The 25451-nt window shown below is 41.4% G+C and overlaps 1 protein-coding gene across 1 annotated transcript in view; it reads left to right on the top strand.

Moving 5' to 3' along the window:
• Positions 1–25451, top strand: part of SCN5A (sodium channel, voltage-gated, type V, alpha subunit) — a 180075-nt gene that overhangs the window by 34650 nt on the left and 119974 nt on the right. Inside the window, exons 7-10 of the mRNA XM_009322497.1 lie at positions 6179–6242; positions 19045–19186; positions 20808–21005; positions 24857–25039. Coding sequence (XP_009320772.1) covers positions 6179–6242; positions 19045–19186; positions 20808–21005; positions 24857–25039 — 587 coding nt within the window. The remainder of the gene's footprint in view (positions 1–6178; positions 6243–19044; positions 19187–20807; positions 21006–24856; positions 25040–25451) is intronic.

The raw sequence follows: 25451 nt of genomic DNA, 5'->3' as shown, positions 1-25451 counted from the left end.
GTATTACAGTGGTGCAGATACAGCCCTCTGTTAGCCTTCAGAGATACTGCACATTGACTTTTCATCTTAACCTTTGTCTTCTCTCTCTTAGTCAGTTTTTGACCCAGTTCATTTATTTTCTTTATCACAGTACTAGCAGGAGTATTTTCTTCTATTTTTCTGGCATCTGTCTGTAATCACAAATGCATTCGACCCTTGTAGCAGCTTTTGATTTTAATTCTTTTGTTTCTAACATATAAAAAAACTCCACAAAACACAAAACCTCTACAAAACTTCCAGAGAGCGCACTTCAGCATTTTGCTGCCTATTCATGTGAAGCGTATGTCTAAACAAGTGGTACTAAATATGCTTTTAGTTACGTGCTGTGCAGCCTACAGCCCTAAGAGCGTGGGTCTGCGTGACTGGTCAGATGCAGAGACACGGAAGGAGATTATCTGAAGATGTTTAAAAGCCAGCATGTGTATTTATTGCTAGTCATTGTCTCCTGTCTCGTCTTCTTCGGGATGCTCATGAACTTGGCATGGTCCCCAAGCCAATTTGACAGCCTTGGCGGAGCATCTAAATTCTCCGCTCCCCTCTGGTCTGCGGCTCCAAACTCTCCTGATGTGCTTTTCCTTCCCTTGGACTGTACAGGCAGCATGAACCAGGTACTGTGGATCTTTGAGGCTTTCAGAGCTTCTTCCTAGTGCACGGGAGCCATCTAGCAGAGGACTTGATTGATATTTTTAGTGGCTTTTTCTCAAAGAGGGAAAAAGCTGTACTATCAAAATTGGACATGTTCTTTTCTGTGCTATGGTGACTGCTCAGCCCTGGCTGGGAAATTGCTTCTTTGACTTGTCTCAAGCATGGGGGGAAGCACTGATAGGAGCCTACCAGAGACACCTGAGTTTAAAGAGACCACTTTCCTCTCAGCACCTTGTTGTATGGTTTTCTAAGACCCCCTTCCAGCCCCTCCATATCTCCTGCAGGATAGCTCATGCCCAGAATTCAGGGCTGTAGTTACCCTAAAGTCATGTATTAGCCTATGTTGTATATAAGATCCTCAAAAAAAAGTTGCCTGTTTGGACTCTGCCTCTCTACCCACCCAACCATCCTCACAATTAACTCCTCCTGTTCCTTTTTTAACTGAAGTTTTGAAAATGTCCTCCCAGATGGAGAGAGCTAGGCCAGAAGCGAGTGCCCGGGGGAGAGGGAGAGAAGGATGGGAAGCAAGAGGGGAGAGGAGAGCGCCCGAGAGCCTGCAAAACCCAGCAGAAAGGCTGGCAGCAGCAAATGCCAAGGGACAGCGGAGAGCCAGATCCCCTGTCATGGGGTGAGCAACAGGAGAGTAACTGATTATTATAATTATTTGCAACCCCTTTTAGCAGGGAAGAACTAACTGGTGGTGCCATTTATTCCGAAACATTCTTCCCTAATAATACCCTTAATACATCCTGTTCCATCGTTTTTGTGAAGCATGTTTTTCATCTTCAAACTCAATTTCATTTATTAGAGACTTCACTGTGACACAGTGTGCGCACAGCAAGTGCAGCAAGGATTCGTTTTAATTATTATGTATTACCAGGAGGTACGGTGTGTTTGTGCCAGTGGGCGAAAGGGCGAGGAGGGGGTGTTATCTATTTTGTTTCTGTGTCACGTATCACAACTGTAAGGTGATGGGGCTTTCTGAATTGCATTTTAAATTTGGAATCGGGACGTTTGGTGGCTGTCAGTTCCCTGTGCCAGCCGAGGCGCAGGGAGAAAACCTCCAACCAGCGAGCACCCGTGTGGCTGCAATAAATAGTCTGAGATAACAGACACCTCTGAAGTTTTTGTTAGAAAGTCAGCCAGAGGACTATACTCTGGGCAGTGACTAATGATATTTGAATGCCGCTCTTTATGCAAGTGTGATAATATATAGGTTTTTTTCCAAACTGGAATTTGTCGTAAGATGAGTCAAAATATAATTTCAGTTGGGTCTTCGAAGGAGGAACAGAAGCTGGACTCAGAAACCATGTTTTCTAAGCTGACTCTAACCTTTTCCATTTTTCTAAGCTGGAAACTCTTCCTTTCCTTGGCATAGAAATGAGGAGGATTTCTACTCTGCAGTTCTATGTACCCCACTGGCTTTCTGTTCAGTTGTGATGCAGGTGTGGAAAGTATAAGCTGAAGCATAATTTTAATTAGAATAAATTATTGTTTTGAGGAAGTTTGCTTTTTTTTTTTTTTCCTTCTTAACTTGACAGGTGGAGCCATTGTGAATGTTTGCTCTGTTAGAATTGCCTGGTGTGGAAGGGAGAAATGCAGAAACCTGAAAGATATTGATAAATTGGAAAAAGTGTAGAATGAAACAGCATCAATGATGAGAAGCTTGAGGAATTGACTTTGGAAGGAAGACATTGCAAGAATAGTCTAGAGGAATTTATGCATTTCCTCACTACTTCCATACAGCAACTTTAAAACTAGGGTTACCGCTGTGTGCTTCGAGCAGTGTAGGAGGCAGAGCATGGACTTGCAGGAGACGCAGCAACTCATGGTGTTGTAGGAGGAAAAAATAGCGTGATATATTTTCATCTTCCTAATGCTGTTGCAAACTTAAGCTTTAAGGGACCACTGACCGTTAGGGCTGCTACCAAGCTTCTCGGTGTCCCTGGAAAGCCAGGAGCTCTGAGGATGTTGGAGAGATTGAATTACTCTGGGTTGATGTAAATGTTACATTACTGTAAATGTAATGTTCACTAATCACTGGATTAGTGAACATTATTTCCCGGGCTGTGTTTAGTATAAGGTCTGTTTGCTGGTGGTGGGGAAGAGCAGACATTACTCCACTCCACAGTCGTGGTGTTTTGCTGTCTGGGCTCCATGTCACATCTAAAGACAACCATCAGTAGTCCCTACCAAATAATAATGTAATGTGTAACAACTGTGCTAAGTAATAAATATTACTTTAATATTTATTATTAACGCTTTCCTCAAAACAATTAAGGGAGTTCATTAGAGGAGTGTTTACTCTTTGATGCTACAGGTGTGTTAGTATGTATTTATAAGGCTTAGGCACAAATATGTATATGTTTTGGAGAAGATAATATCTGGTTATTAGAAAACATATTTCTGTTGAATTTTTGACTGCTGAGTACTGACAGGAAATGTTTTGTGTTATTGAAAAAAAGATGAGTTTATTTGGCAACAATGGAGTAAATAATGTGTGACCGACCAGAAACTGATATGAATCCAGTGTTATTCTGACATTTTTTTTTTTTTTTAATTCTTTTAATATGATCAAATAGCTATCTTACTCTGGAAATTCCTGTAGAAATCTTCCTAGAAGGCATTGCGTATACCATAACTGTGACATCAACATTTTAGTAGAGATGGTAGGAAAAAAAAAGAGAATTGCCTTTGGAAAGAATGGCGTGTTGCATAAAGATTATGTACACACATGCACACATACAAATGTCATTGATTTGGCTTGATTTTACTTTAAAAGTTGAAAAAAAAATTCTAATATGGAGGTTTTCAGTTTTGTTTTCCACTTTCATTTTTCCTATTTTGCTTCCCACTGACATGCAGAAATTTTTCAGTGAAAAACAAAACAAAACAAAACAAAAACTAATTGGAACCTTCCAAGACAATGAAAAAGTCATTGTGTTTTCAGGTGGCGTTGGTCAGTTTAAGCAGTCTATGTTTCAGAGAGAATATCCTACTGTAAATGAAAAAGGAGTTTTGTGTTCTTTGTCCATGAAAAAGACTCAATCCAGAGTTGACTGATGGAAAGCTGAGGCCATGGGTTAATATGATACCAAGGTGGTTTGTTCTTAAAAGCGAGAGTGATGACTGCTTGCTTCTTAAAGACCTCTGATTGCCCAGCATGCTTGACTGAAATCCAAACCAACTTGCTTTGTATGACAAATTGATTGTTGTATGCATTTTTGGTAATACGGCGATTTGTCTCCTTGGATATAATACCCTAATCCCTCCTTCATTGATAAGTAGGGAATCAGCAATTCAGCTCTTCCTCAGGCTGAAGTTTGGCACGGTAGCTGTGACGCTCTGTTGTGCAGTTGCAGACTCTGTGGTGAAGATACCCCCTCCCAGCCGCGTCTACGCACTGGTTCCTCAGTATGCATTTCATAGCACTTTTTGGCACCTACCGTATTGCTTGTTTTAGAAATGTAAATGTTTAAGTCAACAGCAGAAAATAGAATTTTGAGATTTTAAATTTCTTGTTTGCACACAGAGTCTCCTTTCCCTCCTTACTTATGTGCTCTGACTGTTCTCATTTTCTGATTTGGCTGACCAGGAGGTGTTGGTTCAGTCTTCAAGCAGCACTGTGCTCCAGAGCTTCAGTCATGCCTCAAAGGAAGTGGTCAACACACAGTGACGGATCTATGGTCCTCCTGGTCTTAGCATTTGCAGTATGAAAAGTTGCGATTCCCAGGGTGTAGTGCATGTTTGTGAAGTTCAGGGTACTCCATGCGGTGACTGTTTCATAACAAGGTGCAGAACCTCTGCAGTTGTTTGTCTCTCTTTTATCTCATGGTTGTGCCACGTTTCCTCCGTACCCCAGAACCTGGTGGGTTTGTGTCACTATGTATCCCAAATAAGATACCATCTGTCCTGAGAAAAGCAGAAGTCTTTCACCAGCAGGAGTGGAGGGTGAGAGGAGATGGAAGACATGACATCCTTCCCCCATTTGTGGTGACTGATTACAAATCTTTAACCATATTGAATACCTGGGTGTTGCTGGCAGTCAAGATGCTTCCGTAGAAAGCCCACATGTAAGACAAAGTGGGAAAGCATACAGTCTGAGCACGATATATGCTCTGATAACTTGTGAACACCATCACATGCCCTCGTAACCACAAGCTCATGGACAGTAATTCCCTCTTGGCATGCAGCAGGGCAGGGCTTTTCCGCTGCTCCCAGCTTACTGAGAAAGCCACAGCACATCTGTTCGGTGGCTTGTGCCATTGAGCATTCTTTGCATAGCCTGCCTGGATAAGCTGTCACTCTTGATTTTTAAAACATTTCACAACAGGGTTAGCCTAGAATGGAGAACCTCTTCTGAGCATCATTTGCAGAGGCCCCTCTGTTCACAAACACATGCTGTGCAAGGCCGCCACCATCATGTCTTATGTCAACAGGGGGTCCTGTCCTCTCTGCTGCAGCAAGGCACACTTGGTGCATCTACCCTCCATCAGTCAGCTGCTGGCCTCTGTTTTGCATTTATTATGTTTCTAGATCAATGCTGTTATCTGTTCTTCCATGCCGCCATTCAGGTTTTAGAGATGCTCCTTAGAACACCTTTTTTCTTCAAGCTCTCTCTGGAAAACTGATTTTGCTTATCCTTTTGAGAAGAAGTTGGCCTCCCGTTCTGTTTCTCTGAATGTTAGACTTTGTTGGCTGGGGATAGAAGAGGGAGTGTGTACACAGAGGCTCTCATTAGCCTGGGGGATGCTAATTTCCTTAAGCCTCATTGATAGTCAACCAGGGAATGATCTAGAGCACTTAAATTTAGCTTGCTCCTCTGAGTCTCCCTCGAGAATTGTCTGTCTCTCTATATCCATTACAGGTGACTGCGCTGATAAATATTTGTCTTTATGAATACTTCCTTGTTTGCTTGATCTTTAACAGGGTGCATTTTTCTGTTTCTTTTGCTTTATACTGTATGTTTTCTATGCCGAGGGGAATCCACCAGATTGGGGGAGTGGGCTGCTTTGTTAGTATTATTACATTTTGACTTATAGCTGGTTGCATTTTTAACCTATGAGTCAGGAATTTCTATCACAAACTTCAGTTAATATGTATCTCATCAGTGTAGAGTCTAAAAGTTATGGGCAAGCTTATGGCTTGGTTTCACTACATAGTGCTATACTGAATTCAGTAACAATGTTCTCGGTTAGAACAGCCAGGGACATGGCTAGATGGTGTTTCCTACAAACATTGCCCACAGCCCTGCTGCCACCTTATTAAGCTGGTCAGATTTGGGATACAAACAGCAAGTGCTTAAAGAGCTTTGAAAAAGTAGATTTGTTTTTACAATTCATAAAAGTTAAAATTAGCAAAACAAAGCAAAAGCATGCCATTCATCTCTCAATTACTGTCCCAATTGAATATGCTGGTTGGTGGATGATATTTGTGAATGTTATCATTCCCAGAATGTACTTGTTAAAAAGCCATTTCTCTATTTCTGTTGCAGTGAACTATTTCATAAAAAATGGTACAGAAGATGTGTTACTGTGCGGCAATAGCACCGATGCTGGGTAAGTGCTTTAAAAATATCTTCACTTCTGGTTTGTTTGTGTTGTGGGTTTGGGTTTTTTTCCCTGCATTTTCCTTCAGTTCTGTCCACGTCTCACCAGCATGAAGTAGATATTTCAACTTCTTTGTGTCAATTGTAATAGGAGGGAGGATAATGACAATATTGTGCATAGTAATAAAATTTTCTGAACTGCAGGGAAGAGAAGTTTGTGTGTGTCACTTACTCAGGTCTGAAATCTTCAGGAGCCTTATTACAGTTCTTTTTCAATATGTTTAAATTTCTCAGTAGAAGAAATAGTGAAAACTAAGTAACACTTTGGTTGAGTGGAGAGTATTTTAAAGGAAATGAAAGAGGAATGAAAACAGAAAAGCTGGAGAGATTTTGGCTGATCATGAATTCTTGGCTTTTGGCAAAGGAAGATAAACAAATCAACAGATTGCACAGTCGGGGTCTAAGCACGTTGTCTGAGGGTGTGATTTTATTTGACAGGATCTCATGATCTTGATGGAAATGGAAGGGTTCAGATGGGATGGAGAGAGACGGGATCTTGTGTGGGCAGAGGAGATCATAAGGCGTGCAAAGATTGTAGGTTGTTAAGAGTTGTAGAAAAAGGAAGAAAAGACCTTAGAGTGGTGGCATGGATGAGATTTTGATCTAAATATGTGGGAATATTTGAAACAGGGAGGTGGATGACCTAGGTCAAGTGAGGGGAGGAGGTGAGATGATCTACTTTTGGAGGGACATGTTTTGAGTTGATAGAACTAAATGTGGAAGACTGAAAAAAATTAGGGTTTAAATTAGGAAGAACTTAATGTGAAAAGAGGCACGTGTGCACAGGGAGACAGCAGGAAGATGAAGGGAAGATAAAATCTAAACTTGCTTATGGACAGGAGGATGAGAAAAGCCATGGGGCTCCTGGAGAGGGATGCTTTACTTTCTTCTGCCACTGTCTATATCTATATTTACATAAAACAAAGGGAAAGCTGAAGTGTCACCCTTCCCTCTGCATGTCTTGTGTGTCTGATCTGTATTGCCAGTCTCATTTAAACTGTAAGCTCCTTGGGCAGAGGGCCATGCTTTCCTCTTTGTTTGTTCCACAGAAGGTACAATGTCAGCATTCATTAATTAAGTGCTTTGTAGATTGTAATATATTGCATTTATCCAGGCTTAGGCTGGACTCCAAGACTACTGGGATGTTTCCTGGGGATCCCAGGATTTGGCAATCTACCTATGCTGGTGGACTTCTGCCTTTGCTAACCAATAGACAGCAATCTTGAGCAAAAAATGTTCAGCACAGCAACAATATTTTGTACATCATGAAGTATTATTCGTTGTTCTCCCTGATGATCTGAATTGTGGTGGTGGCAGGCTGCTAAGGTCACGAGCAATGTCAAAAGGGTTGATTAGATTATAGGTAGTTCTTGAGGTATAGTTTAGGGAGTACTGCTTTGGAATTGTCCAAACAGTGGGAATTTAAATACCAATCCAATATCCATGGAGTATCTATATATTAGTAGCTTGTATGGATTTAAGGGTTGGGTTCTAGCAAGGCATATTAGCAAAACTGCCCTTATTTCCTTCCTAGAAAGTCAATAAATTGTAATGTGTCAGCAAAAAGCCATGACTGGAGAAAGCCTCTAATGGAGGCACTATGCCCACGAGAGAGTCACAGCCTGAAACAGCCAGGGGAGAACTTCCAGCTCTCATGTACAAGAAGGTGAAAATGCCGCCTCCACACCTAGAGTCCTTGTGCTTGTTTTGATAAATACATCAAAACTATCAGTGCTTGTGCCATTAAGGGAAACCCACTTTCCCTTTGTGCACCAGTTCTTTCTTCTTCAGCTTCTTCTCGTTTTAGTTAAGTATTTAATACCACTGGGTAAGGTTTGGTTTTAAATGCCTAAAAATGGGGAGTAAATAGTCCTACTTACACTGTTTTTTTTAGCTCAGGACTAGCAAATATTGCCTCATCTGCTATACTTTGCACAGAGTTCCTGCCAGTCATCCTGTTGTTTAAAGACACGAAGGTAATTAGAAAGATGATCCTAAGGCCTCAGGGGACTTGCAAAGTCATATATTTCCACCTGTTAGGATAGAGAGACCATCATTTACAGCCTGACATACCTAACAGAGTGGGATTTGTTTTCTCTTATTCTTCAATGGTCAAAGCCAAGAGCAAGTGCGTTCAATAGTAAAACACAAAATCTGAATGTGTGGGACCTTTTGGGATGGGTTGCACCACAGGATCGGGGGAAGTGAGTTAAGAGTGAGTAGATGCATCAGATTGTGGTTCCCCCATCTATTAGTAATGAAATTAATGACAATTGAGGATGCTTAAGATGGGAACCCATGAAGGCATCAGGAAGGGGGGTGGGGAAAGACAGTTGGCAAGGCCGTGTCTGAATGTTCGCAGCATTTTCTGAGTGTGCTTCTGCTCCCAATTTGGAGCTTGAATCTATTAGCCTCTGGGGTACACTGAGGACCCAAAGGAAATGTGAGGAAAGGTGGTGTCATGTGTGCACTCCGGGAGGGATTTGTTGTTAGAGTGAGGGATATCTGTGTTGTGGCCGGGATATTAAATCTTGAGGTAATTGACAAAGCCATTTTAGTGCATTTTTAAAAGCATGTTAATGACACTCTGAGGTTTGGCTGGTTGCTGTTATTATAGAAGAGTAAAAAAAAAAAAAAAATCTAAATAAATCTACTATGGCAATTATTAGGTGATGAGACTCAGATGGTCTGATGTAAGAGTGTGTAGTGATGGAGACTGCAACCTGAGCTGGAGCAGCAGGCCAAAATCAGCAGGGAAATGATCATCAGTGGATGCTACATCTCAGACAACCTAATTATCTCCAAGGTGGGGGCTTTATTACATTACTAGGAGGGACTGTTTTCTGAACAAGCACCCAAACTGCCAATAAAGCAGGAGGTAATGAATCTAGCTAATATTGATTCTAGTTCAGAAGGGATTTGAATAGATGTATGTCACTCAGGAGCAGCAAACATGTCTCTAGTACTTTAACTGGCAGCTGGAAGAGAAAAAAACATTTATTTAGGTTTTAGGTATGCTCAAGCAACCTCAAGGAGCTACTTTAAAAATCACGTTGCAGAGACATGGTAGGAATACTAGGAAGATGGCATTTTTCTTGGTTGCACAAGGACTAACCTGTCTGTGGGGTTTCCCATGTGATGCCTCAGAAACTTTCTTCACAATGCCTGAAATTTGATTTTTCTTCATTTAATCAAATAGAACTTTTGTGTTGTTTTTCATTTTGTTTATCCAACTGCGTTTTTCCCCTTGATGTACTGCAAGAATTTGCTTTGTATTTACAAGGAACAAAGAGTCCAGTGGAAACAAGAAGTAATGTTTGGAGTAGAGAGAAAATCAAATGATTGTGATCAAAGATGTTCTTTAGTTCAAAGTGAACGCTAGTGACGTGTGCTCGGTGTTTCACAACCGGCACATTCAGAGCACTATGTTAATGGAAAAATCCTCTGCTCTGAGATGTGTGTCACAGATTGGTCAAACACTGGAAGCGGTGCTGACAGCAAGGCTCTTTTGACAAAAAAAATGTAGTGTATTTGCAGAATTATTCATGTTTCTAGATGTGTTTCAGGGTTAGATTTGGTTGTTCTTTCGGATGTGGCTGCACTGGGATTTATCCAAGTTGGTTGTCTTTGCAATTTCAGCTTCTTTTATTTGATTTGCTTAAAATAAATGGAGAAAGCTCAGATAGTCTGATTTTCAAAGGCATTACAAATTCTATAAATTTGCTTTTCAGTTTAATTCCCAGTGTAGTAGCTTATCCAATTTTGAACACCTTGTTTTAGCCCTGAGGAAGGTCCGGTAAAGATAAGCTACAACGGTCAAATTGTACCTGATCTTAGCTAGGAGCAGAAGCTGAAAGCTGCTGTAGCCTTTGTGAAATCCAGTCTTAGCACCAAGTGGACTATGCTTTGTAAGGGCTGTAGAAGAGCAAGCGACAGCAAGTAGCACCATACACTGCCTATGATCAGGCATCACGGGCCTTTTGAAGGCACCTACCCTACTGTGTGAAAGTGGCCCTTGAGGGCAAAATCACCACATATCCACAGATGAGTATTTATGGTGATGGTGCCAAAGGGAAGGACGCAATGCTTTAGGGCGTCTCAGGGACCTACAGCAAGGACAAACCCAGGACCTCTGTGCCTGGCCCTAGGCAATGGGACATGGCCAACACCAGGCAAGAAGCAAGGGAGCCAGCCTCCAAGGGCACTGTAGTCAGGAGGAGATGCAGTCCTGATCCCACCTTCAGATCCAATGAGACATCCTGCTAGAGCACATCAGTGGTGCCTCTACCAGGCACTGACCTGCTGCAATCACCAGACCAAATCGCCCAGTGAGTGGGCTGTGGGAACCGTTTCATGTCAGGCCACACCAACCTGCTTCATGCCGCCCATGCAATTACAGCTTGCTCCTTCTCCATGACTATCAGCTGTTCATTTTGATGAGATGACCAATATTGCAGAGTCCCATGCTTCCCCGCAGAGTAAAGACTTACGGGGGCTGCAGCAGCTTGGAATTATCTGTCCACGAAAAAGGAAGATACATTTCAGCTCTAAAGCATTTCCACTTTTATCCTGTTGTAATTTCACAGGGACATTTCTCTGCTGTGCATACACTGCTGGTATTTTCTTCCTCTTCTGCCTGAAGGTTTGGAAGAGCAATAGAAATAGCAAGGAAATTTGTCCATTAGGAGAAAGAGAAACAGATAAGATGCTATCAATGTACAAGGTAAACAAGCAGAAAAAAAAGAGAAACTTATTTGTTTTTTTCCCTTTTTCACTTGCAACTACAACAGGGAGCTGGTTTTTCAGAAAAGTCTGCTTGTTTTAAGTCAATTGTGTCCCCTTTGGATCTCAAGGTCAGACTGCTTAATTTTTTTTTTCCCTTTCACATGACATGTCCTGTATATTCACTTCGTGGGCAGAAATAGTCTACAAGATCATACTGACGATGAAAGCACATTTGCATCATGTCTGTACTGATATTACCAAAAAGACTAGTGAATAGGAAGGAAAAGCAGCCAGTAAAGCTACTTCAGGATGCAACAAGAAAGCACCTTTGGCAACTGCATCCTAGTAACTGTTGCTATAGAAACTTTAGCTACCTTTATCCTCACTATGACCTCGATTTTTCTTAACAAGGTACATTAAAATAATGTACAGCATGGGGCAAGATTCTATATGATTTGGTCAATTCTGCTGTCACTGAACTTATTGCTTATAAGGGATGAAGGAAGGACCATGTGGTGTAAGCACTCCTCAAAGTTTTTGCGTGAGTCCTAACTCTTTCTGAAGTATCATCAGAAAAAAACTTTGTTTCCTTTTGTGTTGTGGTATTTTGCTAAGGTAATTAATACCAACACATAAAATTACATCAGATGCTTGTCTTCATAGTCACCATGAATACCGAAAGCAACACTTTCATGGTAGGTTCTCCATGCCACCGTACAGTCAGCATACTCATTACAGCATGTACAGTGATGCAGCACTTTGAACTCTCTGAGCTATAGTAACATTCCTTTGCCTTTATGCATCCTCCACATGGTGATTTAAAGTCCCTTGCAAAAGCTTATCAAACCCCTCAAGGGTAGAGAAGAAACATGCACCGTACTGAGGAGCAGCGCTGCTATCAGACGCTTCCACCAAAATTACTTTGCCTTGCACAGCCCAGCGCTGCAGCTCTCGCCCAGCCCTTGGCAGGCAGAGAGCCTGGAACGATGTGTATGTCTGCCAGAAGAACATGTCAAACAGCGTGCTCTCCCACAGCTCTTCGTTCCCTGACTACAAGCAAACGTGCCCAGTAACACCACCCCAGCTGCGCTGAAAATTGGGGAATTGCACCAAAGAATAATGCACCCAGTCAGTTCTTTTATTCTGCTGCTAGCAATTAGGACTGCTGCAGCTCTGAGTTGCCTGAACTTAAATCTGTATCATTATTATTGTTGTTGTTGTTGTTGTTATTATTATTATTACTTGTTTTCTTAATATAAGAAGGCCCCAGATTCAGACCATGTCGTGTTGGATGCTGGACAAGTAGGGTGAGAAGAGCCCCCTTAGCTTGGAGGGTTCGCATTTCAGAGATGCAGTCCATGGATGGGTTGGGGTGAAGATGGTGCTCAGGTGTCTTAGTTACATATATGTACTCCTGGGGAGCGACAGGAATGGGTAAGGTCAGGAGAAACAACGAGTTGCAGGTGATCTCTGGACTAGCCATCTTTGTCAGGCAGGTCGTGGTCTGGCAGCGTGTGTTTAACTTGCTGCATGAATGGATCCATCACAGGGAACGGACTCCTGGGGAGCTTCGGCATGTGCCTAGTGGGACTGGTGTGTTTGTAACACTCGCCAAATTCGGTCTGATGGGGCACAGCTGGCTGATGGGTGGAAAAGGCTGGAAAGGCTGGTGGAGTGAGGAAGGGGGGATACAGTTCCCAAATGTGACTTCTTCAGATGTCACCAAAGCGAAGGTGTTTTGGAAAGAATGAAGTGTGTTGTTTAAACTACCAGAGCTAATAATGTAATTACACCCCAGATTAGTAAGAAATATTAATGGATTACTATGATTTATTACTATGAATTATAATGAATTAATGAATTATTACAAACCTTCAGGCTGTACAGCATACCTTAAATGAATTTAACTAGATTCTGATGTAAATCGCATAACCTTTTCCACCTACTCTGTGTTGGTTACAGTGACACATGAATGAGGATGGTTTGCTCATGGTGAGAAAGCCTCTCACTTGAGTATGAGGAAAAACAGAAAGCAAGTATATCACCTGAAAGACGCTGCAGGGGCCATGGGCATAACTGTATGTATTATACAGGCTTAGGGGCAACAATAGCAGTCCCCACTCCTAGGGATCAGTTGTGTATTTGGAAGATCATGTCTCTGGTTAAACAGCAGCAGTAGGGATTAAATTCAAATCCGTTAAATTCTTAAGGATGGGTAATATTACCTCTTAGTCAAAGCTGTAATAAGCTCATCAGCCACATGAGAGAAGCAGAGTGACTATGGGCTACAGCCTTCATTAAGCAGTAATCTATCATGTTTATGATGATAAACTGGTGCCCTATATTTTGTCTGATGGGTAAGGCAGAAGATCCGGTGTCTGGCCACTGGACTGAGTGAGAAAAAATGAGAGTTTGCTTGCCTTGCTGCAGCATGAAGTCTAAAACAGCCGCATTGTAGCAGAGGGAGTTCTTCCTCTCGCTGCTTCCATATGTGCATAGAGGAGTCTGATGTCTCAGGCTGAAGCCAGTGGTTTTCCATCTGCCTGAACAAGTAGCCAGTGGGGAAGTCTGAAACTTTTTTTGTGGATGCAAGTCAGTGGCATGCACAGGTCAGCGGGTGCCCTGAGCCTGTGAGCAAGCCTGCTCATGGGCATCTCCTTCCCTTTGCTCTTCCAGTTCCAATGTCTGGTCGATGTTGCTCTTTATTCTGAGCTCTTCTTTTTTTTTTTTTTTTCTGTGACGTTTGGTTGGATTTGCTTGCAATTCCTTCCTTTCAGACCATTGGCGCCCCTTGCTTTAAAAAATGCCCTTCAAATTCTCTCTGACCCCTTAGATGCCTGAAGTGAAAGCTGCTGGAGGCTCCTAGTCAGACCTATCCAACGTGAAGTGTGCCTCTGCGAGTCAGATGTTGGCTTTTAAATGGTAGTTAATGGGGAATTGTAAGTCAGACCCTCTAACGATGATTAGTCTTTAATATAACAAAACAAGAAAGAGCAGGGGAAGAAGAGAGACCTGTGTCTTTCAGGCAGACCGAGCACCCGCTGACAGCAACGCCTGGCTTTGGCTGGGGTGCTGCTGCCTTTCAGCCCCTTTCTCCTACATGCCCAATCACCTTTACAACATCCATTAAAAAAAAAAAAAAAATTGCCCTGTTTCAGAATGGGAAATTTCATCTTGTCAGGTAGGAGCAAATGTTAATCTAAGGATCTTTACCTGTTCCCCCCAACCACTGCACAGTATGCACTCCTTGTTAGCTGCTGGTCTTCTCCCTCAAAGCCAAGGGAAGTGAGAAAACATGAAAAGTGCAGAGAAAAGCACTCAGGCCTGTGACCTAAAGGAGATCTAAGCCTCTCCTTTGTGGTCTGAGGACTTTAGCACAAAAAGGCAGGCCAAGTAGGACTCTACCATGCACATCAACAAGCCTTGGAGGACATGGGCACTGTCTGTCCTTCCAGCTCTTACTGCCAGGCTTTGAAACCCCACCGTGCTCACCAGGGTGGTTTCCATTCCTCTGGAATTAGCCATGTGTCAAAGACATCACCTATAAACATTTCAGCTTGATTTCTGCATTCTTGGGCTTAAGCTGTGACTAAGCAGAAACACTACGGGGCCCTTACCACAGTATGGTTTTGGGTTTTTAATTTTTGCTGTGCCTGTGGCATGCACTTTATCTCCCATTATCACTTCTTTCGTAAGCAATTTGGTGTATCAAGCCATAGTGTGCCTTTGCAACCTAAACCAAATGAAAGTGCTTACCTTACCTTACCTTACATATGTCACAGCTAACAATAGCAGCTGTCTGATGCTAACTCCTGCTAACACATGGACAACCTTCCTGTATTTTCAGAGTTTGAATGTTACAATCCAGCACATGGTGGTTTTACAAATCTTTTGTCGCACAACCCTATTGGCCACTGCAGCCTGGATCAGCAGGTTACTTGGCTTGCCTAGATTAAACTCTTGAGCCAGAGCATTTTGTAATTATGCCCCTCAGCTACAACTCTCTGGCATTCCCAATCTGTGTTATTTAAAACAAAGCTGTTCCTTATGTTCTTTAATTTCCTGTACCAATGCCAGCTTACAATGGTGATTACAGCCTGATGGATAGGTAGGTAGACTGATGCTTTTAACTTTTCTGAATCAATGACACTAATTTTATTGTGATCAATTGAACAGCATCCTGTGAGGCTCCTGTGGAGGATGTTATATTTATGTAGCTTGTTGTTGTTCCTCATCCCTGTACATTAGAGAAGAGTGCAATCCTGTGAAATGCTTCCCCGAGGTAAAAGAAACTAAAAAATTTGCTAAAAAGTCCGAAGGGGAAGGCTTAATATTATACATCGAAGACGCTTCAGCAAAATCTTGAGACTCCTTAAAAAAATCCTCAGAGGAGATGATGTCAGTTGCGGAATAATATTCTCATGTGAGAGTCTTACACCTAACTTTCTGTAGAGTCTTTTTCTGGAAAGCAGCATTTTGTTTTCCTCTCAGTGTTTTTAACGCGTTCCCATACCCCATGGGTTACCGCTTCTGGCAGCTACGAAAGAGGGTGAGCAAGAATAAGGAGTTGAAAAGTAGGATATTTTGTCTCAAGTGTCTAGTCTCTATAAGAATGATATGAGCTTACATTAATAGCATTTTTGGGCTGGAGTTCATGCTTTTCATGCTGAAGACACCTCATCTGAATGCTCTTACAGCTGAACATAATATTAGAGAACCGTGTACACTCACTGCAGAGTCAGACAGATCTTTTCACACTAGCAATCTACTGCTGAGTGGAAAAGGTTTTAGACACACATAAAACCAGAATGAAACATGAAAAAATACTAACTGTATTATAAACAGAAAGTATTTGTCTGAGGTGCCATTGGTCATTTTCACAGTCAGAAGATTTGCATCTCCATGTCCTAGGGCTTTCCAAGCAGTTGTGATAAAGTACTTTGAGTGATTGCTCTAATGTTCTTCTGCATCAAAACGGAGCTTCCCCGGGAAACAACATTGGCCATGAACCTAAGAGTGACTTTGTGGCCTCTAATCTCATGGTGCTGAGAGGTTCCTATGAAAGTACATCGAAGCACAATGCTTTTAATATCTCCTTTCTTTCAGACTCTCTTGTTCAAAATTGTGAAGAGATTATAAGGAAAGTCTCTCTCTCTTTCATATTGAAATTAATGGCAAAAATTCCATTTTGCCTAAGATTTTAAGCAACTTGTTCTAGGTGAAACCTAATTTCCAACCGACTGCCCTGCCTAGGCTTAAGTTCACCATTAAAGTAATCACCATCAAGTTTCTCACAGATGTTTTAGCCATTAGTAACAACCTTAAAATGAGATGAACGATGAGACCAGCTCAATGGAGCCACTTGGGATTGGTCTTTCATGGAAGACTAAGAAAAGTCTGTCCACCTCTGGACATGATCACTCACTTTCCAGCCAAGCACAGTGTGTGAGTGCAGTCATTTTCTCATGACAAAAGGGATGAGCCTTACAAAAATTTTCTTGTCCTGTCTGGACATGATGTCTTAGTGCAAGTGAGTGGAAAAGGTTGCCTTCTCAGGAACCCAGAGGATCCATTTCTCAGAGCTCTTGAACAGTGTCAGCAGCACATCACAGGCACTGAAGGCTGTCTGCAGCAGCAGATCATAGGCAGAAATCTCATGTCCCTATGGCAGAGAGTGACAGCAGATGCTGCCTTTGGGACAGAGGAGATTTAGTAAAAAGGCTACCTCAAAAAAGGACATGGATATACAAAAGAGATTCAATGTGCATCTCTATATTTTAGGGGAAAAAAGCTGAGATTTCTGAATTTTATGCTCTTCTAACTCAGTAATGTTACTGTAATTTTTATTCAAATGTGGCTCTTACCAGAAAACAAGAGGTAGTCAAAGTAGGAACGATCTAGAAGGAGGCACTTCTGGGCTAGCAGAGAAAAAAAAAATACAAGTGTCTCTCTTTTTCTTTCTTTGTGAGATATAGTTACTATTATCTAAGTTCTCAACTGATATAAACTAACTTGGCTCTGCCTAAGGTGACAGAATCACTTATTATATTCTCACTTGTGTGTTACATTTAATTAATTAAACATCAACTGTTCTTTTTCATTTTTTTATTGCTTTTTCTGAAGACTACTGCAAACAAGGATATGCACACATTTTGCAATGCTTCAGCACTCCTTTTTTTCAGCGTTCAAAGCAGACTTATTCAAAATTTTGTGTTTGACTAACGATATTAAATTAAGCTTCTTAAAGTGTTGTTGACTGTCTAATGTTGATGGCTGACACCATAGATTTGTGTAACTTCAAAACCTATAGCAATGTATTCTCATCTCAACACATAATACAGTTGCTATCCTATGCTGTAGAGATTTGATTTATATCAGTATAAAATTGATACCTAAAAAAACCCCATCCTTGATTTTCATACTGAGACATACTCTGTTTTCTCAAGAGTCAATTTCTTTTTTGGGTGGCATTTTAAAAATTACTTTTATTTATATTACTTCTTTGCATTTCAATTTGTGGCAATATTCTGCTTTGGTAAAAAAATAGCAGTGATTGAAACACTTTATGGGTTTGTGCTGGGGAGGGGGGGAGTTAAAAGCTGTACACATTGGACACACTCTACATGACTGGTGATGTGCCTAAAATGGCTGGATATTACACTAATCATCCTATCCGAAGGCAGTTCAGAAAACCTTGATTCCTCCATCTGACAGGCAGAACATCAAGCTCACCATCTGCCAGGACAGAGGGTATTGCTCTGTTATCAAAACATTGCCTGGAAGCTGGTCTCTCTCAATGTCTCTGATACTTGACAAAGTGCTTTCACAATCCTTCTTGTTCCAACCACCCCTAGTTGTGTCAGCTAGAATTTGCACCGAATCGTACTAGGTTCATCTCTGTCTGAAGCATAAGGAGAACAGAGAGAGCTGGCATTGCTGCAAGTTCTGCCAAGAACTGCTTCTCCAGTTAGATGATTCCCACCTAACAAATTCCCAAATACTGTAGGGCTCCAGGACACTGGCAACGTCCTTGATCTCATATTCTCTTCCTATGATACCTATAGCAGTAAGCCTTTGCATATTGCTCTATGTCTTCAGTTTCTGATGGGGCATATCTTATGTTCGGAAAACAGCTTGTGATATGCAAGAGGTGTGGGGTCTTTTGACTAGTCATATTGCACCATTCTGGGAGAGAGGGTGGCTCCTTGACCCAGGATCTCTTCTGCCTTGTGTTTCACTTGATGATGCAATTCAGTGTTTACATAGTACCGCTGAGAGCATTCTTTTTCTCTTCGGGCATATGGGGCTAGAAAATTACTTGTAAAGAATCTCAAAGTTTAACGAGAGCCAGTGAAATTCATGCTATTTGCATGCCATTTAATATGTGAATCTGCAAGACACACAAGGAAAATATTTTCCTGGCAGAAACAGAAAAAATGTCATGACCCCAGACTATGGCGGTGAGCAGAACAAAGGTCTGGGTTTCTTAGATCAAAGATTTAGTCCTTGCAGGGGGTGAGTGCAAGGTCAAGCATAGTAAGAAATAGGGAAGGTGCCCAGGTGGCACACGCTGATGTCATCCCGACAGTGTCAGACTCTGTAACCAGAAAAGCAGGTTCACCATCACAGTATTACCCACAACTGTAACAGGAGACACCAAGTTTATGATTCTTATTTAGGAATAAGTGCCAACAGAAATCATATTTAAGCACTGAAGTCCTGCTTAGGCACCTAATTCCCGTCTATTCCAAACATCTGAAATGCTAGGTGCTCATTTGCCATTGCAGCTCGAGCTCTGGTTACCATTTTCCAGTTTATCCTTTCAAGGGAAAAATAAGATTGCAAAGATATTTGGTATTGTGAAGTCAGCGTCCACCTGTTTCCTGTGTTTTCACCTAGTGAAGGAATTTACCATTGAGGATCTGTGCCCTTAACCAAGAGCATTCAATATGTTCCCTTGGAAATCAGTTTCTCCATGCTGAGGCCATCTATGATGCATTTCGTGTATTGTCTTTCATGTTTCGCAGCACGTGCCCTGAGGGATATATATGTCTGAAGGCTGGGGAAAATCCTGACCATGGTTACACAAGCTTTGATACTTTTGGCTGGGCCTTTCTCTCTTTGTTCCGTCTTATGACTCAAGATTATTGGGAACGTCTTTATCAACAGGTATGAGATTGTTTTATTACTGTAAAAAAATAGAAAATAACCACATCATCTTGTTACAATTATATATCCAATAATGAAAGACAAGAAAGAATTACTGGTTATTAGGTAAACTGTCCTGTGTGTGTTGTGGACAAGGACTATCAACTCTTACAATTAATTTCGTTTCTTAGGAGTGATGATACCAGAAGACATTAGGCTGGGTGTTTGGGGAAAGGGGGCAAAATTGGTGCTGAGAGAAAGACACTTTGAATGGGTAATTCACCTGAACCTAAATGAAGTTCACCACTTAAGAAAGATCACCACTTCACCATTTAATGCCTTTTTTTGATTGGCATAACATGAACTAATCTTTTGAGGCCCGCTCAAAAAAGGACTAAAGAAGCACATGTCTACTTGGCATATCTATTTTTGCAAGGCATGACAATGAACACAAATTCACCGGATGGCAAGACTACCTGGTACCTTTCAGCTCTCCCTGCTGCAAACTTTTCATCATGGACAACTTACAGTCAACTTACAGTTCTCCGTGCAAGGTGGTCTGCTAGTAAATTAGTAAATGCTCATTTTAGCATGCATTTCCTGAAATGTATGCAAACTCTGAAGAACTGCATGTGATAGTTTGGTACTGAATTCCATACTCTGTCCACGAAGCCACTGAAGATTTACTTCTGCATCTCAAAATTGCCAAAACCAAAGCGTACTCGTAAGGAAATCAAGGGAGTTAGTGCTGACAGATGCTACTCTGAAGGTACTGAAGTAGACATCTTTAAAGGTACCGGGGATTTCAGTTTCACATGCAGCCAGTTATATGATTTCATTTCAGGAAAATGTAAAACAATTAAATTGAAGATTCTTTAAACAACTATATTTGCTTACTTGGCACAGAGCTGCGTGTACAACTCTGGAAGGCTGAAACTGTCATGGCAAATAAGGGTGAACATCACTCCCCTTTATTATTTGACCTTATAATATCACACAGTGGTTTCTATCACTAGCATCAAGTCATTGACCGTGGGACATATCTGTAATATAATCTCAGCCTGTTACCCAAAACTCCAGTTATGCCTATGAATCTGATGGAGAACCAGGCAATACAGTCAACAGCGCCCGAGGTTTGGTTCTTCTTACCCTGAGGCAGAAGAGTTCAGATAACATTCAGATGAGTTGCACCCTAAAAGTATCTTTTTCTCCCCACTGACTGTAAAGGACCTAGACTGTAGACATCTGAAGGGATACAACATGAATCCCCCTTGGAAAGTTTCTATGCACTGGACAAAAATAGATTGAGCTATGTGGGGGAAGCTTTTACCGCAGCTGATTATAAGATTATCTATTCTCAAAAAAAACCCAGCAGACATATTTGGTAAAGGAGGAAAGCACTTTTCTTTTAAAAATGAATTCTACTGCAAGGTACAACATTTTTGAATAAGGCATAAAAATTTATTGGTGAGAAGGTTATTTCTTTGCATGTGGTTGTCATTTGTCATCAGAAGGATTCTGTTTGGGCTAGTAACAAAGGCTGAATTAAATTATATTGTAAATCTAGTTTATAAAAAATGTTTTTTTTTCTTTTAAAAAACATTGTAATCAAGTGTTAGTGATTTTACTTTCATGCTTACAGACTCTCAGATCTGCTGGGAAGATCTACATGCTTTTTTTTATGCTGGTCATCTTTCTGGGCTCATTTTATCTGGTCAACCTGATTCTGGCTGTTGTGGCCATGGCGTATGAAGAGCAGAACCAAGCCACTATTGCTGAAACAGAGGAGAAGGAAAGAAAGTTTCGGGAAGCCATGGAGATGTTAAAGAAAGAGCAGGAGGTCAGTAAACTATGTGACATGATTAGCCTTGGGTAACTTGAACAGATGGTACTTTGAGATTCACATTCTCTTTATTTTACATTTATGTGGTAACTGAAGTAAGAGTTTGTTTGAAAGCAGCTTAATGTTTATTGTCCTGGACAGAGTTATTACAATCCTTTCCAAAGAAAAAGGATGGTTTTTCCTACTAGGATAATGGCCATTTAGGGTTTACCTATCCAGAGTTGTATTGGTTTAACTGTACCACTTATGCCAGCAGAGAAATTTATATTGGTTGGCATATAAGACATTTTAATGATGGTATAACGACATCTGCATCTGAGCACAGAACAGCTATTTTGGCAGCTCAGCCATAGCCCCAGCTGAACCTTCTTCCACCATCACTTTAGCTCACGTTCATTTCCTCACTGTCAAAGCGCATACGACTTCATTCCTGAAAAAGTAAACAGGCAGGTCTTGAGGTTAGGCTTTGCAAATTATGCAAAGGATATGGATTCAATGTTATGTCATAAGCTTAAACAAAACAGGGAGGCCGAATGGTGGATGTAGCCATACAGCCTTAATAGCTCTAGTTAATTTGCCTGTGGTTTGTGTGGGGTAGAAAGCCTTTATTAAACAGCTGAAGAGAACATTTTAGGTGCTGTGAACAAGAAGACAATAAGAAAATTAGTCTGAAATAACATGTAGCACTGTAGTTCAGAGAAATAAATCCTTAATACACAATATAAACTAATATACATAATTTTCTTTTGGGTACATATGGTTTCAGGGCCTAATCCAAAACCCATTTAAATCCTTGGAAAGAAAATAGAAAATGTAATTCACCCTTGACAAAGTGCTAGTAAAGGCTTATACATCATTTAAGTCCTTTTAAAGATCCTCTTTGATGGTTTAAGTAATAGGTAAATGCAATTTAGTCCATATACAGGCACTTTGAACAGAGTAACTTTCTGCCATAACCTAAGGGAGCAAACTGAGCTCCGACTCATACCTATTTTATATAAATTTTCATGTGGTTTGACTCCAGCTGAGCTCTTCCTAATAACAGTCAACTTTGGTAGCCCCAGCTATAATTAAAGATACTTAAGAATTTCCTTTTGAAGGCTTTGATTTCAGTTAAGCCTGTATGTACACAAAAAAGGAACATTAAGTCGTGAAAGTCAGAATGTGTCAAAATGAAGGTTGCTCGTGAAAACCTAAATTGTTCCCATTTATCTATACGCTTTATAACATAGTCTTTTCTTCAGCCGACCACGTCTCATTTTTCCTGTGCCCTGCTCAGTACAAAGGGTGGACAGTGCATGACTCAAGAGCAGCTCTTCACTTTCTCATCATTTGTTTTGTAGCCTTAGGCCAGCTCGAGCAGACTTCCCGACTCAGGCATTCAAAGCCTGCTTCTAAGACAAAATGACTAACATCCTCAGAGGTTTTTCAGTGCCTCTTGTCACTGCTCAGACTCTGTGTGCTTCGAAAATACTCATTTGTATTTGCAGTACTCCTGGAGAATTATCCCAATTTTATGGAAAGGAAACTTAGGAGTAGGGTAATTGGGGTCCATTGTGTTCATTAGCGAAGCTCAGTAATTCTGCAAAGCAGCCCCCACCATCTCAAATTAGACATCTGGAAGAAGAGGCTCAGGAAAGTGGATTGAGTGGTCTGCTACACCATGTAGCTTTCAGATGTCCTTCTCAGGTGTCTCACCCCAATCAGAGCTACTCAGTTTTAATCTTGCTCCCCAAGCCTTTATCAAGTTCTTGGTTTTGACTTTCTCACCATACCACTAAGTTCTTGCCTTGAGGTGAGAGTCCTAGAGACAGGACTTGAGAATAGGATACTCTTGAGATAGGACTGAGTACTCCCCACGTCAGGGCTTGTGAGAGCTAAGCTTTTCTTCCATCCTTCAGCCACCACCCATCCTTGCCAGACATGCCTGGTCCCAAATTCCTTCCCTGCCCTGGGAGTTATCACAGTGAGTTATGGCTTGCAATGCCTGAGGGGCAGGACACTTCTACACAAAAGGTAGATAGACAGGACACGGGGACATCATCCATGCTCTGAGAAACAGTTTGGTCCAAATCCGCAACTGAAAAAGGTACGCAGGGCAGAAGCATTTCAACCTAAGCAATAGGTAAGAAAATGCTAAGAAACTGAATATTAGCTTATTCTGCAGTAAGAGTACAGCACGCTTAGTAGCACAAACTACAATATTTTCTAGATCAATAAAATATGACGGCAATCAGAAAGGAAAACTGAAACTCTTTAGAATAGCTTTTACACTGTGCAGTATAAAGAGAGCTCAAATATAATTGATAGGCCTGCTTGGGGACTATCAGTCAATTTACACAATTTGTCTAACACATTCCTAAACCTGAACTTAACACCAAAAGACTTGCTGAATCTTTATGAAGAGAAAGCACTTCAGCCTAGCAATTAAATCAATTGACTCAAAAAAGAAAAAAAAAAAAAAAAAACAGCCTAGACCAGCGTCTGAGCCCTCCTCTCTGCTCTAAGCAGCTTGCTCATGAAAGGTATTTCCCACAGGAATTAAGTTTTGTTGTGCTCTCAGCTTGATAGAGCTACCGCTGCTCCTTGAAATACATGATTGATTCTTTACACGACTGTTAAGTGCCTTCACTTTCCTTGGACTGATGCCTGTGGGAGGAAGGGAGTATTTTGCTGCGGAGAGCTGATTGCCTGTTTGATTGTAGTGGCTTACAGACAATAGCACTGAGGATTCATCCATTTCTCCTGTTCTTGGGAACCTGGAGAGGCTTTTTTTTTTCCTTTGTAATTCACTCACTTTATGTATTTCAGCTGCGGGCTCTGCAAATGGGCTTGCCTCTGGGTCACTGATGTGGCTACCACTGAGATGCTGGCACCTCCAAACCTGTCCTCGTGCTTTGTGCTCAGAGCCCCCTTGCTCCTCCTGCCCGCACCAGGGATGGGGACCCAACGCGCTGGCGTGGGCTGCGGCTTCCTCCCTGCACCTATCGATTCTTTCTCCTGGCTGCTCATTTGCTTCCCAGGCTGTGTTTTTTTGTGCTCAGGCTTTCGCATTCAGCTGCTGCTGGGTTTCTAGGAGTTGGTCTGTTATCAGTCAGCTCCTGCAGCGATCCCACCAGATAGCCAGCACAGCACTGAAGCACACGGCGAAGCGAAGTCCACCTTCGCTCCAGTTAAGCCCACGGTTTTCTCTTTGCATCTCTCACCATAGCTGCCTGTGTTGCTGCTTGGGATAAGTGTTTACAAAAATGTGCCGGCTGAATTGCCTGCTGTTCCTAGCATCCCTCTGTGATAGGGGAGGAAATATCCTGGCAGCCAGCTTGGCTGCCCTCCTGTCCAGCCCTCCAGGCTCAAGGGGCTGAAGTCCAGGGGGGGCTTAATCTGAGGTTCCCCAGCTTGAGATTTTTTTTGGCTGGCACCAGAAGTGTTATTCCAAGATGTGTGCACAGTGTACACCTGCAGGTGTGTGCACACAGGCTGTTCTGCTCATGAAATGTCGAAGGAACTTGTGTGTGAGCTCTACATAAATCACACTGTTTTATGCAGCCATTCCTAATGCTCCATCATAGGATCTGGGTGGCAGACCTGCGTGTGTGCATTTGTACTAGGAACCTGTCTCGCTTGCTGTTTATTTTCCTACGGCTAAATGTAGAGGTTAGAAATAGGTTAAGGCCGGTTCCAGCCATGTGAGAGAGTTTTATGATTAATGACCACTGACGTTTTTAACTTATCTCCTATACAACCTTAAAACTTAAAATGAAAAATAATTGCTGAGCAGAGTAATTATTAGTTCTGAGATCCTTAATTCAAATAATAAATTTTATACTTTCTACCATCTTGTCTTTTAGGCGCTAGCTGCTAAAGGAATTGATTCAATGTCACTTAGTTCATTGGAAATGTCACCTTTAGCATCAAAAAATGCCAAGGAAAGAAGAAACAGGCGAAAGAAAAAGAAATCTTTGGGGGCAGAAGAGTATGGGGAAGACCAAAGGAATCCCAAGTGTGACTACGATGATGGTCAGAGGAGAATGGTAAGCCACAGTCTGAAACGTTACTTATTTCACACTGCACTTTGCTGGATAGGCCAGGCTTTGAATAGGTAATTAAAGCTGAAACTTTGAGCTGTAAAGAAGAATCAGATATTCAATATCATAACTGACCTGCAGACAGTCTGTGTTAGAACAGTGGAAGGAAACATATTACCACTTTATTTTCAAAATGAATTAAAAATGCCCATTAAACATTCTTACGAATCTATTTTGTTTCAATTTTTTTTTACTTTTTTTTTTTCTGCTTCAAGATTACGCAGAGTCTGGTTTATTTTCTTACTTTAATTTCATTCATCTGATTATATCTATCCTATCCCCACCAGAGATAAAAAAATTCTTAGAAGAAACCTGCAAAGCTTAAAAAGAAAAGAGAGGAGGAGAAAAGGAGGAAACT

This window comes from Pygoscelis adeliae, unplaced genomic scaffold, assembly GCF_000699105.1.
Source record: "Pygoscelis adeliae isolate BGI_AS28 unplaced genomic scaffold, ASM69910v1 Scaffold123, whole genome shotgun sequence".
Taxonomy (NCBI): Eukaryota; Metazoa; Chordata; class Aves; order Sphenisciformes; family Spheniscidae; genus Pygoscelis; species Pygoscelis adeliae.
Note: the sequence above shows the minus strand (reverse complement) of the source record. Positions and strands in the feature narration are given on the sequence as shown.